This window comes from Fukomys damarensis, unplaced genomic scaffold (genome assembly GCF_012274545.1).
Source record: "Fukomys damarensis isolate Sample0158 unplaced genomic scaffold, DMR_v1.0_HiC HiC_scaffold_20, whole genome shotgun sequence".
NCBI lineage: Eukaryota > Metazoa > Chordata > Mammalia > Rodentia > Bathyergidae > Fukomys > Fukomys damarensis.
This window is the reverse complement of record NW_022900932.1, coordinates 3,876,680-3,893,002: the sequence shown is the minus strand read 5'-3', so window position 1 is coordinate 3,893,002 and position 16,323 is coordinate 3,876,680. Positions and strand designations below refer to the sequence as shown.

Below are 16,323 nucleotides of genomic sequence, written 5' to 3'. Positions count from 1 at the left end.
ACACACACACACACACACACACACACACACACACACACACACACACCGCCTTTCTCACTGCTTAGGGAGGGGGCCAATTAGGCCCCGGTCTTCCTGTCTAGTCTCCCACGTTACCCCAGAAGTAAGCCTCAGTTTAAGATTGGCCACCAGACATATGTAAAATTATTGACAGTAATAAATAATATAAATTACGATTAAATATTTGTAAACTCCTAGCCACGTACCTTTGGACGAAAGGTAAACACCTGTGTAAACACATGAACTCAAGACTTACTTCTAAATGACCACTCAGAGCACACGTGCGTTGCACGAATAACGTACACCCTTGATCATGGACAAACCTAGCAGCGTCTGATACGAGTCTCACTTAGAATTAACATGCTCGAGCAAATGAATTCTTCTCATGTTTCCATGTATGTAGAGTTCGCATTCACACATGTCGTTCCCTATCCTTTGGGGGGTGCTGGGGATTGAACTCGGGTCCTTGCCCTTGCGAGGCAGGCGGCCGAACCACTGAGCTAAACCCCCGGCTCGTTCCCTAGCCTTTCATGGACACGTGTCCTCCTCCCAGGAGGAGCCTGATCTCCGTGAGCCCATGGCTGCGTCTCTCACGCCCTTGTATTCCTGGTCCTTGGCACTGTCCTTCAGCCTTCGCAGGCACTCGAGGCCTAGTTCGGGATCGAAAGGAGAGAGAGACAAAGTCCGGCCTCCTTAAGCAACGCCCCTCTTCTTCAGGAAGCTGGCAGAGGATGACAGGAGGGGAGGGGCCTGACAGAAAGAAGCGCTGCGCACAAAGTGTGGTTGGCTTGGGAGGCTCCTAAGGACCCAGGGACAGAGGGAAGGAACTCGTCACTGGTGGACAGGGGCACTTGGGAAGAGGATGCTGGGGTAGTGGGGGTGAGGAAAGATGAATGAGGCCTTAGTCGTGACCGCAAAGTGACAGTGAAGTGTCCGAGTGGAGGAGAAACGTGCAGTAGAACCTGGCCTGGGAGAAATTTCAGGAGAGGGAAGTGAATCCAGAGGCGCTTCCGGCTCGAGCTTGAGTCTCACCGCCGCCCTCCCTGCCTCTGTTGTCCCCAGATCGCCTACACGGAGCGGTACGAATACCAGGAGGATTTCAGTTCGTCCTCCGGTAACCTGATCCACTGCACGCCTCTGGAGCCCACGACCCTAAGCCAAAAAACATCCGACGAGGAGACGCCGTCCCAGAGATACCACGGGGAGATCTGCGAGGACGTGGGGAAAGGCTGGCCCTCCAGCAACACCCTGCAGAAGAGCGTGCCCTCGCCGCAGGACCCTGGGGCCGCTCCGGCCGAGAGGAGACTGAACGCCCCCTGCTCCGACGTGACTGTGCAGCCCGCCACCCACACCATCATCCTGGACTTCTCCCTGGTGCACTACGTGGATTCTCAGGCCTTGGTCATATTGAGACAGGTAGGTACTGGGGAGGCTGTGCCACGTCCTCTGGTCCCCTCCCACCATCCAGCACCCACACACCGCCCGAAGTAACCCCGCCTGGCGTTAGCCGCTGTGTGACTGCAAGGTTTCCAGAAACTTGGGCACTGGAGGCCGTGTAAGGTCCATCAGCCTCAAATGAAAACGAACCGACTCTGACGCATTGAGCTGCACTTGGCTGAACACGCACGAGCCGTTTCATTATTTCTCACGGGAGTGAGGACAGCAGGAAACGCTGCTGAGGCAGCCACCGGTGCTTCCTCCTCCGCCATCCCTCGTGCACCCTTCTGCACTCGCTGCACACCCTTGCAGGGAGTGAGCTCGGACGCTGTGGGGACGAGCTCACCGAGAGTCCTCCGCAGTTCGGCCTCTAAGCCAGGCACTGTAGAAGGCGCCAGGCTGGACTGTTCTCAGATTTGAAGAAGTCAGGACAAAATGACACCTCGCACTGGCGCTGCCCATCCAGAACCTGCGGGGCTGGCACACTTTCCCCTTCCCTGCCTGCATCATTAGGTGAAAAAGGACAGGGAAGATGACTTTCAAAACTTCTGCCCCCACGTCCTGATTTCTACTCTCAGATCCTTTGACAGTTCTCACTTCCTGCTCAGGACATTGTAGGTGCACAATTAACCAAGGTGGTCTCGTGCACTTTTTTGCCCAGCCAGCTTATCTGTCTGTGTAAAGCGCTCTTTCTGACTTTTGCCCATTCACTTCCCAGCTCTGAGCTCACACACACTCCTTTGTTTGGTTTGCCTTCTTTTACCTTTGGATCCTACTTTCTCATGCCTTCCTATTCCTAAGAGACTGATTTAAGCGAGTCAGGCTCCTCTTTGGTCCGGGGCGGTTGGCAGCTCTCCACAGCAGGAGGAGTGCTGGCTGCTGGCCAGGAGATCTGTGCTCTGCCCTGGCTTCCCGGCACCCTGTCCATCTCTCCCGAGGTGACCACCAAGTGGTACAGGGTCTCTGTCTCCTCATCTGTAGGAGGAGAGCTTTGGAAGAGTTTAGCAGCAAGAACCTTTCCGTCCACCAGACTCCCAGCCACCCACATGTGCCACTTCCAGACCTAACCATATTGGATCGTCTCTTATTATAGGAGTTTTTCCACCTTGGGTCATTCCACCGAGCTGTGCTGTCTCCACTCAGTCTTGTGCAATGCTTTCTACTTGAGATTTTCTTGGGGTTGAAGTCCACTCCATCTTATTATTAGTATTATTATTAGTAGTAGTAATAGTACTGGGGATTGAACTCGGGACCTTGTGCTCGCAAGACAGGCAGTGGAACCACTGAACTAAATCCCCGGCCCTCCATCCTATGGTTAATTTGCTTCTACGTGGATGTCAGGATTTATTCCCCAGAGGGTACAGACTGGCCGAGGTTACTTATCTGGTGCTGACCGTCTGACGTGCGGTTGCGCAGAGCAGCCCTGGAGGGGACTCTCGCGGTTGCCCAGTCCCCCTGGCTTCCGCGTGACCAGGTCCTCTGCGTCTCGCCCGCATCGTGGGGAGCGAAGCATGGCGCGGGCGTGATGAACGACAGCACGAGGTGTGACTGCGCCGCCAGCTCCCAGGGTGCGCCCCACTGCCCCTCTGCCGCCGCGTCGCCGGCTCCTCTCGAGCCAGTGTCCTCTCTCCGGAACCATTCCCTGCCGGCCCCACGAGGGATGGTCTCATTCTTTTCTCACACACCCGGCACTTCGGACATTTTCTAGCCGCCCAAGCCCACTCACCAGATGTTTGGGGAGCAAAACTGGGCGGCCAAGAGCTCCTACTCTCCGGAAAGGGCACGGCCGGGAGGTTCTGCTCGCATCGGGACTCTTTCCTGTGTGGTTCTGGGGAAACCCGGGCCCCACGAGCGCCAAACAAACCTCCACCGCCGAGCTACCCTCGCAGCCCACCGAAGGGGGTTCAGCCCCTTCCCAGGGAGTGCGGGGCCCCCCCCCGACCTTGATCCACTGTGTCCCTGCAGATGTGCAACGCTTTCCAGAACGCCAGCATCTTGGTGCTGTTCACCGGGTGTCACTGTGAGTAGGCTTCCCCCGGCGAGGGCTGTGCCGTGCACCCGGGGCCGGACGGGGCCTCACCCTGTGTGTGCCCGGCTGGTTTGCAGCTTGCGTGCTCAGGGAGTTTGAGAAGAATGATTTCTTTGACGATGGCATCACCAAGGCCCACCTGTTCCTCAGCCTCCACGACGCTGTGCTGTTCGCCTTGTCCCGAAACGCTGCGGACGGCTCTGAGCTGAGCGTGGAGGAGGGCGAGACTGTGCTCCAGGAAACCTACTCCGAGCCGGACAAGGTTGGATGCCCTGAAGGCTGGAGGCTCGGTGGTTGGGAGGATGGAGAGGGAGGAGTCGGTCAATCGGATAGAGGTGAGCGAGGTCCAGGAAAGGTTTGGTTGGAGGTGTCGAAAATGCTCTCTTGTCAAGCAGTAACTCAGTAACTTGCAGTGAACTGAGCCCAAGTACCCTCATGGCCGTGGCCGCTGCGTCCCATTGGGGACACTTCCCCAGCTGCAGAGAGGCTTTACCTAACCCAGTGACAGCCCCAAGCGTCCTTTTACAGCAATCTTGGTTGGTGCCACACTAACTGCTCACTTTTTGGGTTTTTTTTTGAGACAGGCTGTGTAGTTCAGGCCGGCCTCATACTCACAGCAGTCCTCCTGCTTCAGCCTCCCGACTGCTGCGACCACACCCAGGCTAACTGCTAAACAGTTTAGATATCTCTTTGGGATGAGTGTCTTAGTTAATTCTCACATTGCTGAGACAAAATGCCCGACGCCCCCAAGCTCAAGGAGGAAAGGTTTACTGTAGCCCGAGGTTTGTAGAAGTTTCAGTCCGCAGTCGGCTGGCTTCATGGCAGAGGGGATGGCAGAGGACAGACGGTTCTTGGCAGGCAGAAGGCAAGAACACAGCAAGGAGTGGCAGTGACAGAAGCCTGCCCTCTTTGCGCCTGTGTAACCCATCCAGGCCACCCACACCCACGGTGGAGCCCTGTGTAGTCTCAACATTGAACTCTCAGTCCCAGCATCACACCCCAACCCCAGCCTCCATCACACAGCCCCATCCAGCCGCCTTCAGACTCCCCTGCTGTGACCCGGTGAGGGGACAGCTCCGGAGAAGCTGAATGAAGAACTAGCGCAGGGAAATACCTGCCAGTCTAATACATGGGCTGCTTTACAGCCCCGTTCATTTATTGAACCTGACCAAGTGCAAAGGAGAGAGATATGTAGGTCAAGTGTTAGTCATTCAATACCGAGCAAAGATCTGGGTCTTTAATGTTTTCAAGTACCTGTGTAGGTGAGAAACACAAGTACCTGTGTTTCTCCAAATATGAAATTATAACATAGATGGCCATCAAATATTTTTGGTATTTTGTTCTGTTTTGTTTGAGACAGGGTCTCTCTATGTAGATCGGGCTGAACTTGAACTCACCATGAAGCCCAGGCTGGCCTTGAATTTGAATTTTTTTTGTTTTTGTTTTTTGAGATACTCACTATGTAGTTGAGATTGATCTGGAACTCACTGTGCAGCCCACGCTGGTCTCGAACTTACAGCGATCCTCCTGCCTCAGCCTCCCTAGTGCTGGAATCACAGGCATGTGTGCCACCACGCCCAGCTTCAAATCTGAATTTGAATCTGTTCTCCTGCCTCTGCCTCCCAAGTGTTGGGTTATAGGCATGCACAAACATTATCTGATGACTAGAATTATTTTTCACTCAAATCCCCAATCCTTTATTAGATTTCAGTAACATTTGGATTTTTATGATGAGGAAAATATTACCATAGTTTCGAGGGAGCTGTTTGTTTGTTGTTTCAGGGGGTACTGGGCGTTGAACCCAGAGCCTTTGCACTGAGCTACATTCCCCAGTCTTCCTGCTTTCTTTTTTGTTTGTTTGTTTTGTTTTTAAATTTTGAGACAGGGTCTTGCTAATTTGCAAAGTTGCCCAGGATGGGCTCGTACTTGTGGTCCTCCTGTGTCAGCCTCCTAGAGCGATGGACTTACAGATGTGTGCCACCATGCCTGGTTTCTTAAAATTCCTGAAGGAAGAAATATCCAACCTTATAGAACACAGCCTTTTTTCTTTGCTTTTTTAAGTAATGTGTTGCCAGCATATTATTCCCGTGCTGTGCTGAGACTCCTCGCAGGTTATATGCCTCTGTTTATCCAGAACGGTTTATTCCTGATAGCTAGATCTGAACATTTCTTATCAGGTCTACACTAAAGCCCACCCCCATTTATAAAATCAGAATCAGAAAGTCTTTGACTCATCAAGGTCATTCCCTCCAACCTTGAGAACTCCTCTGATAATATCTCCAACCAGCTGCTGGTCCTTTTCCGTGGGTTCTCAAACTTAGGCCTCCGTCAGAGTCACCTCAGTGCTCTCTGAAAGCAGAGATGGCTGGGCTGAGGATTTAGCTCAGTGGTTCTGCTGCCTGCCTCATAAGCGCAAGGTCCCAAATTCAATTCCAGGTACCAAAAAAAAGAGAGAGAGAGAGAGAGAGAGAGAGAGAGATGGCAGAGGCCCGCTGTGTGCCCGTCCCCAGGATTTCTGTGTTAGTGGGTCTTGGGTAGGTCCTGAGACTGCTTTACTACCCATTGTGGCCTAAGATAGTCTTCTCTTCCAGAAAGATTTTGGTGGAGTTGCCAGATAGCTGGAGGTACTGGCAATCCAAGGCCACTTTCATCTGACTTCAGGACTTGAGGTTTCCTAGCCACCCAAGTGACCAGAGGCCCAGTTATAGTTTGTGCAGAGGTTTATGACAGCCCTGGCCCCCTAGGCCCTGGAATCCAGTTTTTTTGCAACCCTCAGCCCTTAAAGTTATCAGAAGCATCTCTCAGCATGAATGAAACACTTCTAGGCATCGAACAGCTTCAGGACGAATGTGGCCGCACTGCCAGATTCAGCCCTTTAATCTTCACCTGTTCTCTTGGCCTTGGCACTCTTCGTGATCCCGTTGGCTGCGTTAGTCAGCGCTCCATCGCTGGGAGGAAACACCTGAGAAAATCGTAAATAATCCTACAGTAGTTAGAGGTTTCTTTTGGCTTATGGTCTCAGAGATTTCAGTCCATGGCCACTTTGGACCTATGACAGAGCCACAGATCACGGCAGAGAGCACACAGTGAAGCGAAGTCGCTCACCTCATGGCCACCGGAAGTCGAGAGAGAGATGGCGGAAGGGGCAGAGGACCAGTGACCGACTTCCTCCAGTCAGGCCCAGTTCCCAAATAGTCCATTCTGTCTGAATGTATCAAGGGACCAGTCCATTGATGATATCAGAGCTTTCATGATGCAGTCAGTTCCTCAGAGTGATCGGACTCTCAAAGCCCCTGGCTGCATTGCGCACCCTGCCTTCCACCTTGGGGAAGTGTTCCAGATCTGAACCATGATGTCAGTGCTACGGAAACTTTAAGAGAGATTTTGAAAAAAATATTTTGTCCAGCTCTTCTAATTATCCTCAATGGGAGGGCTGGTCTGAATTATGTAGTCTGCTTTTACTGTAAATGGGAGTTTCTCTGTTGGTTTTTTTTTTTTTTTTTTTTTTTTTTTTTTTTTTTTTACAATCTCTTTTTTTTTTTTTTTTTTTTTTTTTTTGTATTTGTGATTCAGATCCTCTTGACATGTTTGTTTTTACGTATCATGTGGTCACATCATTAATCTTCTTTCTTTTTTTTGGTTAGAAAGTCATTTCCAGCCGGGTGTGGTGGTGCACGCCTATAATCCCAGCTCTTGGGAGGCTGAGGCAAGAGGATCACTGTGAGTTCGAGACCAGCCTGAGCTAGATAGTGAGTTCCAGGTCAGTCTCAACTACATAGTGAGACCCTGTCTCAAAAAAACAACAAAAAAGAAAGTCATTTCCACTTGGAAAATAAATGGGTAATAAGTCATTTTCTCTAGTTTTTATGGTTTCATTTTTTTATTGTATACTCTTTGGTATGTTACAGTGAGGATGATTTTTTTAATTTTTATTTTTTAGCTATACCATCCATCTGAGTCATTGCCCATAAGCATTGCTATTTAAACACACACACACACACACACACACACACACACACACACACGCACACAGAGGCTGGGTAATAATATATAATTAATAGAAATGTATTCTTCACAGCTCGGGAGCATGGGAAGTCTAAGCCCGAGATACTGGCAGGTTTGGTGTTTGGTGAGAGTTTATTCCAGTAGTGTCTCACATGGCAGCAGGTGAATGCTCCCTCCAGACTTTTTTTTTTTTTTTTTTTTTTTTGTACCAGGGATTGAACTCCAGTCCTTGTGGGGCAGGCGGTGGAACCACTGAACTAAATCCCTAGCTCTCCATCTTTTTTTTTTTTTTTTGGTACCGGGGATTGAACTCGGGTCCTTGTGCTTGCAAGGCAGGCCACCGAAACGCTGAGCTAAATCCCCGGCCCTCTCCATCCTTTTTTTAAAAATCTTTTTTATTTTTCAGTAATGGGGACTGAACCCAGGGAGCACTGCGCTACATCTTCAGGTCTTTTTATTTTGAGACAGAGTCTCACTAAGTTTCCTAGGCTGGCCCCTAGCTTGTAATTCTCTTGCCTCAGGCTTCCAAGTAGCCTTTGATTATTTTGTTTTTGTTTCTTTGGGTTTTTTTTAGACAGGGTCTCACTGTGTAGTTCAGGCTGATCCTGAGCTCACTATATAGCCCAGGTTAGCCTTGAACTCACAGTGATCCTCCTGCCTCAGCCTCCTGAGTGCTGGGATTACAGGTGTGCGCCACCACACCCAGCCCTTTTATTGCTTTTTAAAATAAATTCTCTAAGGCTAAGTGTGTTAGTGCTCTCTTGTAGTCCCAGCTACATACTCAGGAGGCTAAAACTGGAGGATCCCTTGAGCCCAGGCAACATAGACAGACCCCATCTGAAACTAAATACAATATCAACACAATAAATTTTCTTTATCATTTGCTGTTCCAACTGGTAATAGCTAAGATATAAGAAACTCATTGATTTTTACAAAATTACCTGGCCACTTTTGTGAGTAGTTTTACTTATCCTCATGGGCTTCCTTGTAGATTCTCTTGCGTTTTCGAGAGAAATATTCACTAAAAATAATGCTAATTTCTTACTTTCTATGTTAGAATTCTTATTTCAATATTACATATTGCTACTTAAGTCAGAAGTCCCAGAACAGTTTAATTTGATGAGCATCATCTGACCTCCGGATTTGGGGAAATAAGCTTCTCGTGTCTGCATTAGGGTCAGTGCTAACAGCTGGCCCAAAATGGACACTGCTGACTATATTTCTTTTAAAGTATTTCTCTAAGTCAAGTACAATACAACACACCTGTAATGCCAGCACTGAGGCAGGAGGATCACAAGTTCAAGTCCTGCCCAGGGAATTTAGCATGGCCCTGTCTCAAAATAAAAAATAGAAGCCAGGAGTGGTGGCGCACGCCTGTAATCCCAGCACTCGGAGGCTAAGGCAGGAGGATCGCTGTGAGTTCGAGACCAGCTGTCTACACAGTGAATTCCAGGGCAGTCTCAACTACATAACAAAACAAAACATAGGGCTGAGGATGTGAGTCAGTGGTAGAGCACCTTGGGTTTGATCCCCAGTACAGCAACAACAAAAACAAGAAAAGGGTTTGATTTTTTTTTTTTCCTAGCTTGCTAGCATTCTTTTCAGGACTTACATTAAGAATTGGTACTGAATATTTAATTTTTTCCAGGCATTTAAGAGACAGAAGACCGGGACAGAAGTAAGTTTTGCTTCCTATGTAAATCTGATGTTCTGTACTGAATGCAAGATGCCCATTAAACTTGCAAGTGGAGAGGTAGGGGACGGAAGGTGGCGGGGGAGTTATCTCCGGTCACTGGTGTGCGCTGGGGACGGTCCTGGACGGGACGGGCCTGATAAGACGACCAGAGGGAGAGCAGACAGAGGAGGAAGGTCCCAGCAGCAGGACCTGGGGCGCGCCAAGATTTAGAAGCCCAGCAGGAGAGGAGCAGGCAGAGAGGCCAGTGAGGAAAGAGGAAGGAAGAGCAGAAGAGAGTGAGGTGCGGAGGGCGTGTGCGGGTGAGACGGAGGATGAGGCGGTGAAAGAGGGGCGCAGATGAGCGGACGTGGGGCACCGCTGGCAGCTGGGGCTGGGAAGCTGGGGACGAGGGCAAGAGGCCAGGTCACAGAGAGCCGTGAGGCTTTGCACTGAGCACTGGCAAACGGGTAAGATCAAGACCCTTGCCATTTAAATGGTGATCATGACGTCCAGTCCAGCCAGCGAGGTCTGAAGTTCAAGGGTGACTGAATTTGAAGAAGAAGGAGGGAGAAACCGGATGTGCAGAGATGAAAAGCAGGTTCAGGCAAGAACTGTTCCCTGCTTTTCCAGGAATCCCTGGTTCCGGTTCCTGAAGTCCCATGGTATTCTGAAATTCCTTGACTGCTCAAAAATTAAATGAGGGCCAGGGATGTAGCTCAGTGGCGCCTCTGCCTGCCTCACAAGCGCAAGGTCCTGACTTCGATCCCCTGTACCAAAAAAAAAAAAAAAAAAGCTAAATGAATTGTAAAGTTTAACCCATCTAATTGTGTGTATTTCAGAATGACAAATCAAGATACGAAAAGAGTTGTGGTTTTCTAGAAAGCTCCAGAAATACAAGTCAACGCTTCCCCAAGGTCCAGAAGCCCAAAGAGGAGTCTCTGGCGTTTGACTTGGGTCTGGACGACACTGGGGAGTCTGCAGAGCCAAGCGGGCTGGATCTCAGTCTAGACCTGGACCAGGTCCTGGACAACGAGTTGGGGCTGGAGCCCGAGCTGGAGCCTCACATGGATCTGGAGTGGGAAAGGCAGCCGGACCCCAGGTCGAGGGCCCACGTGTACCCTCCACAGCACTTCCGGCCCATGTACCACGCTCCAGCTCAAGGCTCCCAGCCCCAGCTTTCACCTCGGATGCGATCAGCAGAGAAGAGACAGAAGTATCTGGATTCAGACTCACCTGAGGGCAGCAAGGAGGAGGTCTGGGAGGTGAACTAGAAATCAGGGGTCAGAGAACCTGGCAGATCCCCCCACCCGAGAAGGGTTGCTCACTCCTAAGACCTACACTGGGCACGAGCTGGCAGTGCTTGTTTTGTGAGAAAGAGAAGAGGCTCAAATAAAACACGTAACTACTTACATTTGGATCCTTCCTTAGCCTTCTCTCTTCCCTTTATCCTGTATCCCTAAGGAAATGGCAAGTGGGAGGGGTTGCAGCAGGGAGCTCTGATGAATAAGAAAGATGAACAAGTTAGTGGCGCAGGCCTGTAATCCCAGCACTGGGGAGGCTGAGGCAGGAGGATCACTGTGAGTTCTAGGCCAGCCTGGGCTACACAGTGAGTTCAAGGCCAGGCTGAACTACATAGCTAGACCTTGTCTCAAAAAAAAAAAAAAAAAAAAAAAAACAACAACAACAACAACAAAAACCAAAGCAAATTTCAGGCCCAGGTTGGATTCCAGCTTGGACTTTTTTTGTCTAATCCATGTGCTGCTTCTTAGCTTTGTGGGAAGGTGATCTTTTCTTGCCTTTGGACTGAGAAACCCGAATCAGTGCACTGGCTGCCTCCTGTCCAGTGCACACCAGATGCTCCTAACATCTCATTCTTTCCTAACATCAGGGACATTCACTGAGTACCTCCTATCCATCCGATAGCTTTCAAGGCCCCCAGGCATAGAGCAAACATCCCAGCTTCGATGGAGCTGCCTGCCATCCAAGGAGTGGGGGTGGAGGCGCAGCCAGAACAAGCAAACCAACAGCAACAAAGGCCTGTGGTGGAAACCTCCCAGGGGCCAAACAAAGGGGCATTGTGAAAAACAGGTATCTTGACTGAGAAAGTAAATTTAATGATTGGGTAACACATGTTTCTCAAATCAGGTGATGTCCAATTGTTTCTTTTTCAACAAAATTGAATCAGGACCTCCTGGAGTTGTCAGTGATAGGTTATTAAGTCCTAGCAATTATTACGTGATTTTTGGCACATGAAGAAGGAGTTTCAAAAGATCTGAACAGTATTGCTGTAGCAAAACCTTTTCCATTCCTGTCTACTCATTTTATGTGAAGAAGTTTCTTAGGAAAAAAAAAAGTATGATGTAAGACTCCAGGAAAAATCACCACTGCACTGAAATGCATTTGCAATAAAATTTCATTTTATTAAAAATTAAAATCAAGGGCTGGGGATTTAGCTCATTGGTTCCGGAGCCTGCCTCGCAAGCGCAAGGACCAGAGTCGGATCCCTAGTTAAAAAAAAAAAAAAAAATCAAGCCAGGTGTGGTGGCTCACGCCTGTAATCCCAGCACTCAGGAGGCTGAGACAGGAGGATCACTGTGAGTTCGAGACCAGCCTGGGCTACATAGTGAGTTTCAGGTGAGTCGCAACTACATAGTGAGATCCTGTCTCAAGAAAAAAAATTGTGCTAGGGCTTATGCCCAGTTTGGTCTTATTTTGGGGGAAACAAGTGTGCCAAGAGTGGACATCCTAATTTTGTCCCTGGTCTTAGGAGGAAAGCATCCAGTTGTCCATCATAAAGTATGACGTTGACTGTGGGTATCAGGTTGAGGGAACTCCTTACTATTCCTAATTTGTTCAGTGTTTGAACTGGGGTTCAAACAAATGTAAATGGGGTACATTTTGTAAAAAATCATTGCGTTTCTTTTTGTTGTTTTTTTGAGACAGCGTCTCACTATGTAGAGTTGAGACTGACCTGGAAGTCACTATGAAGCCCAGGCTGGTCTCGAACTCACAGCAATCCTCCTGCCTCAGCCTCCCAAGTGCTGGGATTATAGGCGTGAGCCACCACACCCGGCAAAAATCATTGTTTTAGTAGGTAAGGGAGAAAAATGTCGGAAAGTTTCAAATTCCTTATGTGCTGTGTCCCTGCTATATCGTCAGCACCAAACACAGAGCCTGCACAGAGACATCTGCAGAGCAAACTACCTGCCCCACCCCCTCTTATACCCACCCCCACACTGGAGTTGGACCCAGGGAGCAGTGAGCTATACCCCTAGCCCTATTTACTTATTATAGCATAGAATTGAACCTAAGGCCTTTGCACTGAGCTACATCCCCACCCCTATAAAAAAAGACTTTTTTTAAAGTTGTGAGACAAGGTCTCACTAAGTGGATAAGTTGCCCAGGCTGGGCTCCAACTTGTAATCCTCCTGCCTCAGCCTCCTGAGTAGTTGGGACTACAGGTGTGCACCATTGAGGCCAGCCCCCTTGAATCTTATGTTCCAGTGTTACTAGTGTTTGGGTTCCCCCTCAAACCAGGGCTTGGTTTTCTTTCCTCTCTTCAGTGTGTAGCTGATGCCCATTCATGGTTTCCAAACTTTCCCAGGTGTCGTAGAAATACCGCTTCCCTCTTGTTATGCTCTCATAGTACCCCATGCATTGTACACTATGTTGTGTATTTAATTACGTGTTTCTATATCCGTCCTCCACTATACTGGATAGGTACAGTAATATGGTGTAGAGTTGAGTGACAATTCCAAGCCAAGCACTCTGGGAGGCTGAGGCAAGAGGATCACAAGTAAATCCGAAGCCAGGAGTGGTGATGCACACCTGTAATCCCAGCACTCATGAGGCTGAGGCAGGAGGATCTCTTGAGTTCAAGACCAGCCTGGGCTACATAGTGAGTTCCAGGTCAGTCTCAGCTACACAGTGAGACCCTGTCTCAAAGAAACAAAACAAAACAAAAAAACAGAAAAACAAACAAGTAAGTCTGAGCTCAGCCTGGGTATCTTAGTGTTTTAATGATACCCTGCCTCAAAATAAAAAATAAAAAGGCCAAAGATGCAGTTCAGTGCAAAGGCCCTGTGTTTGAAATCCAGTAGTATAAAAAAAAACAAAAAACAATTCCAGAACCCAACGGCTCGGCTTCAAAACCCTGCATCTTCCTGGCTCATGTGACATTGGTTACCTCGTTGTTGTCATCTTGTCAAACAGAGATGATAATAACAGCACTTATCTCACAGGCTGTTTGGGGATGACTGAAAACAGTGTCTCGTAAACAGCAATTGTTGTATAAGAGCCAGCTATTAGGTTCTGAGGGCGAAGCCAATGTTTTTTTTTCTTCTCTGCATCTCAGAGCCCTCAGCCCAAAGCCTTACACTATAAATGCTTGTTATAAAGGTAAGCATGCAGGAACGCATTTGAGAGAGAAAAAACCGAATTCAGCCTTGTACAGGAGGTAGAAATCAGAACCTGCGGTGTAAGCCAGGTTGTCCACTTTTATATGTTCCCTGACCTTCACCTTGACCCTGACCCTACTAAGTTGCAGAAATTAAACCCTTGTCATTACAGAATCCCTCTCCCCAAGGTCACGTAAGAGTCTGGGAGATGTGTGCAATGCTTGGAAAAGACTTTTTCTCATCAGTTTTTTTTTGTTTGTTTGTTTTGAGACAAGGTCTCACTGTGTAGCTCAGGCTGTCCTTAAACTCACTATGCAACCCAAGCTAGCCTCAAACTTTCAGCAATCCTCCTGCCTCAGCCTCTTGTGTGTTGGGATTACAGGCATGTGCCGCCATGGCCAGGTCATCAGTTTATTATTATTATTATTATTATTTTATTATATTATCCAAGTCTACATGGCCTCTTGGATATTCCAGTATTCCAGGCATAAGAAGCATCTGAGCCCGGCTTCCTAGGAACACTGCATCTCATCATGTTTAGTTTCTCTTTAAATACCTTGATATTTGCTGTTGGAATCAAAGCAGTAAAGCATATTCTAGGTGAGGATGTTTAAGGAAGCTATTCTGGTACTTCCAGAAGCTTAGACAGGATCCACTGTGCCCCTGTTTTGGCCACTCCTATGGAAGGAAAATGCTGTAAAATTTCTTGAGCATCCTCCTAGAGCTGGAGTCCCCAATTGCTCCTATCCTTTTTCTTTTATAAACTGGTATTGTAAAGACGTAAGTCTCCTTAGAACAAATACTTGGGAACATTATCAAACAGAATAACCTCTGTGGGTGCCAGTGACCTAAGGTTACACCCAGGTACAGTCTGTGGTATAGGCAGCAATTTCCATGGCGGGCGTGACTAGTAAACTATTTAATCTGAGAGTGGCTCCCACAGAGTAGTTCAGAAGAATCCAACACCAGAAATTTCACCAGCAGCTGCTCTTTCTAACATCCATCATGCAAATTACCAAGCAACTCTTTTCACTGGCGAAAATCCTTTCCTGGTAACACCGGTGCCATGAGTTGGGTGTAAGATAGCAAACTTTAAGGCCGACTCTGACTCTGGTTGCCTGCCGCAGTGAATGCCGGAGCTCTGACTCTGCGACTTGAGTAAAGCTTGATGCGGCCACAGCCCCAAAAGACCCAGAGCTGGGAGCTCTAAGAACTGCAGACGAGATCCCAGGGCCTGGGCTGTGCCTGCCTGCTACTGACTGTTCTTACCAGAGGTGCACAAGGCAGATTTTAGTGTGGGGTTTGTTCTCTTAAATCCTGGGACTGATGCTGGGGGAGAAGCCAAGCCACACTGTGTCAGGCTTCTCTGCCGGCTGTCACTGCCAACCAAAAGGAGCCCGGAGCTGCACGGGATCAGCCCACATCACCTCAGATCATCTTGCTACTTCTCCACAGCACTTCCGGGAGCAGCATGAGGGCCCCCCGAGGCCTCAGGAATCACCAGTCTCTCCAGCCTCCTCCTCCTTCTCCCTGCCTCCCAGCTGCTGCCTTTCCCCATCCCACCAAGCCAAGGACTTTATTCTTTTGTCCTCCACCACCTCCACCCAAGCTGTCACCCAAGCACAATTGTCTTGCAAAGCTTAAGCTTTTATAGAAGGAGACTGGAAGCGGGAGGGTTGTTTCCAAGTAGCTTTAATTCTCAATGCTCTCCAGGGATCCGGGGACCCAAGGGTGGACTTACCAGTTTGGGAAAGTGCCAGCTGCTCTGGGCGTACCCACTGCCCCGACAGGCTGTGCTGGATCTCTGTTGGGCCCTTCAGATGCACGCCCCAGCCTCCTCTGCTCTACCACACCCTGGGAGGCTGGCTTTAGGACTACAGACCCCAGGGTCCTTTGCCTCCTAACTTCCAGGGAAACAGAGTCAGTGTGAGCCACTAGCCCAAGACAATGAGAGGAGAGAGGTTGGGTATTCACCTCCTTGCTCTCTCTCCGCTGGGCTTATTATCAAAGGCCACAGCCTGGTGGCTTCTTCTTACTGCTATAGCTTGGTTCCTCCCTCTAAAAGGTGCATTTTGGAGTCCTAATCCCCAGGGCCTCTGAATGTGTCCTCAATTAGAGAAAGGCCTTTGCGGAAGTATCAGTGCTCAGTGAGGTGACTAGGATGAACCCTAATCCAGTAGGACCCGTGTCCTCCTAAGAACAGAAGACACCGTGAGAGACACACAGGGAAGGCAGCACTTGGTGACACAAGGGAAAGACGGCCATCTGCAGCACAAGCAAAGAGGCTGAGGCAGTCTCCTTTACAACCCCCAGAAGGAGCCGACTCCTTCGACACCCTGTCATCAGACTCCTAGCATCCAGAACTGTGAGACTGAAAATCTCTACTGTTTCAGCCCCTCAGTCCCCGGTACTTTCTTACGACAGCCCTAGCAAATTAACGCAAGCTCTCCGTGGATTCTGGCACCGTCTCCTCTCCTTCCCCCGTCACTTCAGATCTCGAGGGGAAAATTCCCAGAGGCCTTGGTCCCTGGAAGCCTCCGCGTCCCCACTTGATGTCCCTTATCCTACTACGTATCTGTCCCTCCACTGAATTAGCCTCAATTATCCTTTTGGATGTGCTCAGTGTTTCCCGATGACTTAGGCTTCGAACAGAATTAGATTTTCCTGACACACTTCCCAAAACTCTCACTATGGCAAGACGAAGTTCTGCCGGGAGTTCTCCAACTCTACAGAGAGCTATTGGGAATCTCCTGTCATTCAAA

General features: G+C 49.1%; 1 protein-coding gene across 6 annotated transcripts in view; it reads left to right on the top strand.

The window, feature by feature from the left end:
* The window catches only part of Slc26a8 (solute carrier family 26 member 8), a 64,062-nt gene extending 53,498 nt beyond the window's left edge, over positions 1 to 10,564 (top strand). For all 6 annotated transcript variants that reach the window (XM_010605351.2, XM_010605355.2, XM_010605352.2 and 3 more), the window contains 5 exons: positions 1,081 to 1,434; positions 3,421 to 3,475; positions 3,562 to 3,746; positions 9,138 to 9,167; positions 10,004 to 10,564. In XM_010605351.2, coding sequence (XP_010603653.1) covers positions 1,081 to 1,434; positions 3,421 to 3,475; positions 3,562 to 3,746; positions 9,138 to 9,167; positions 10,004 to 10,435 — 1,056 coding nt within the window. In that variant the 3' untranslated portion in view covers positions 10,436 to 10,564. The remainder of the gene's footprint in view (positions 1 to 1,080; positions 1,435 to 3,420; positions 3,476 to 3,561; positions 3,747 to 9,137; positions 9,168 to 10,003) is intronic.
* Positions 10,565 to 16,323: the final 5,759 nt, after the last annotated feature.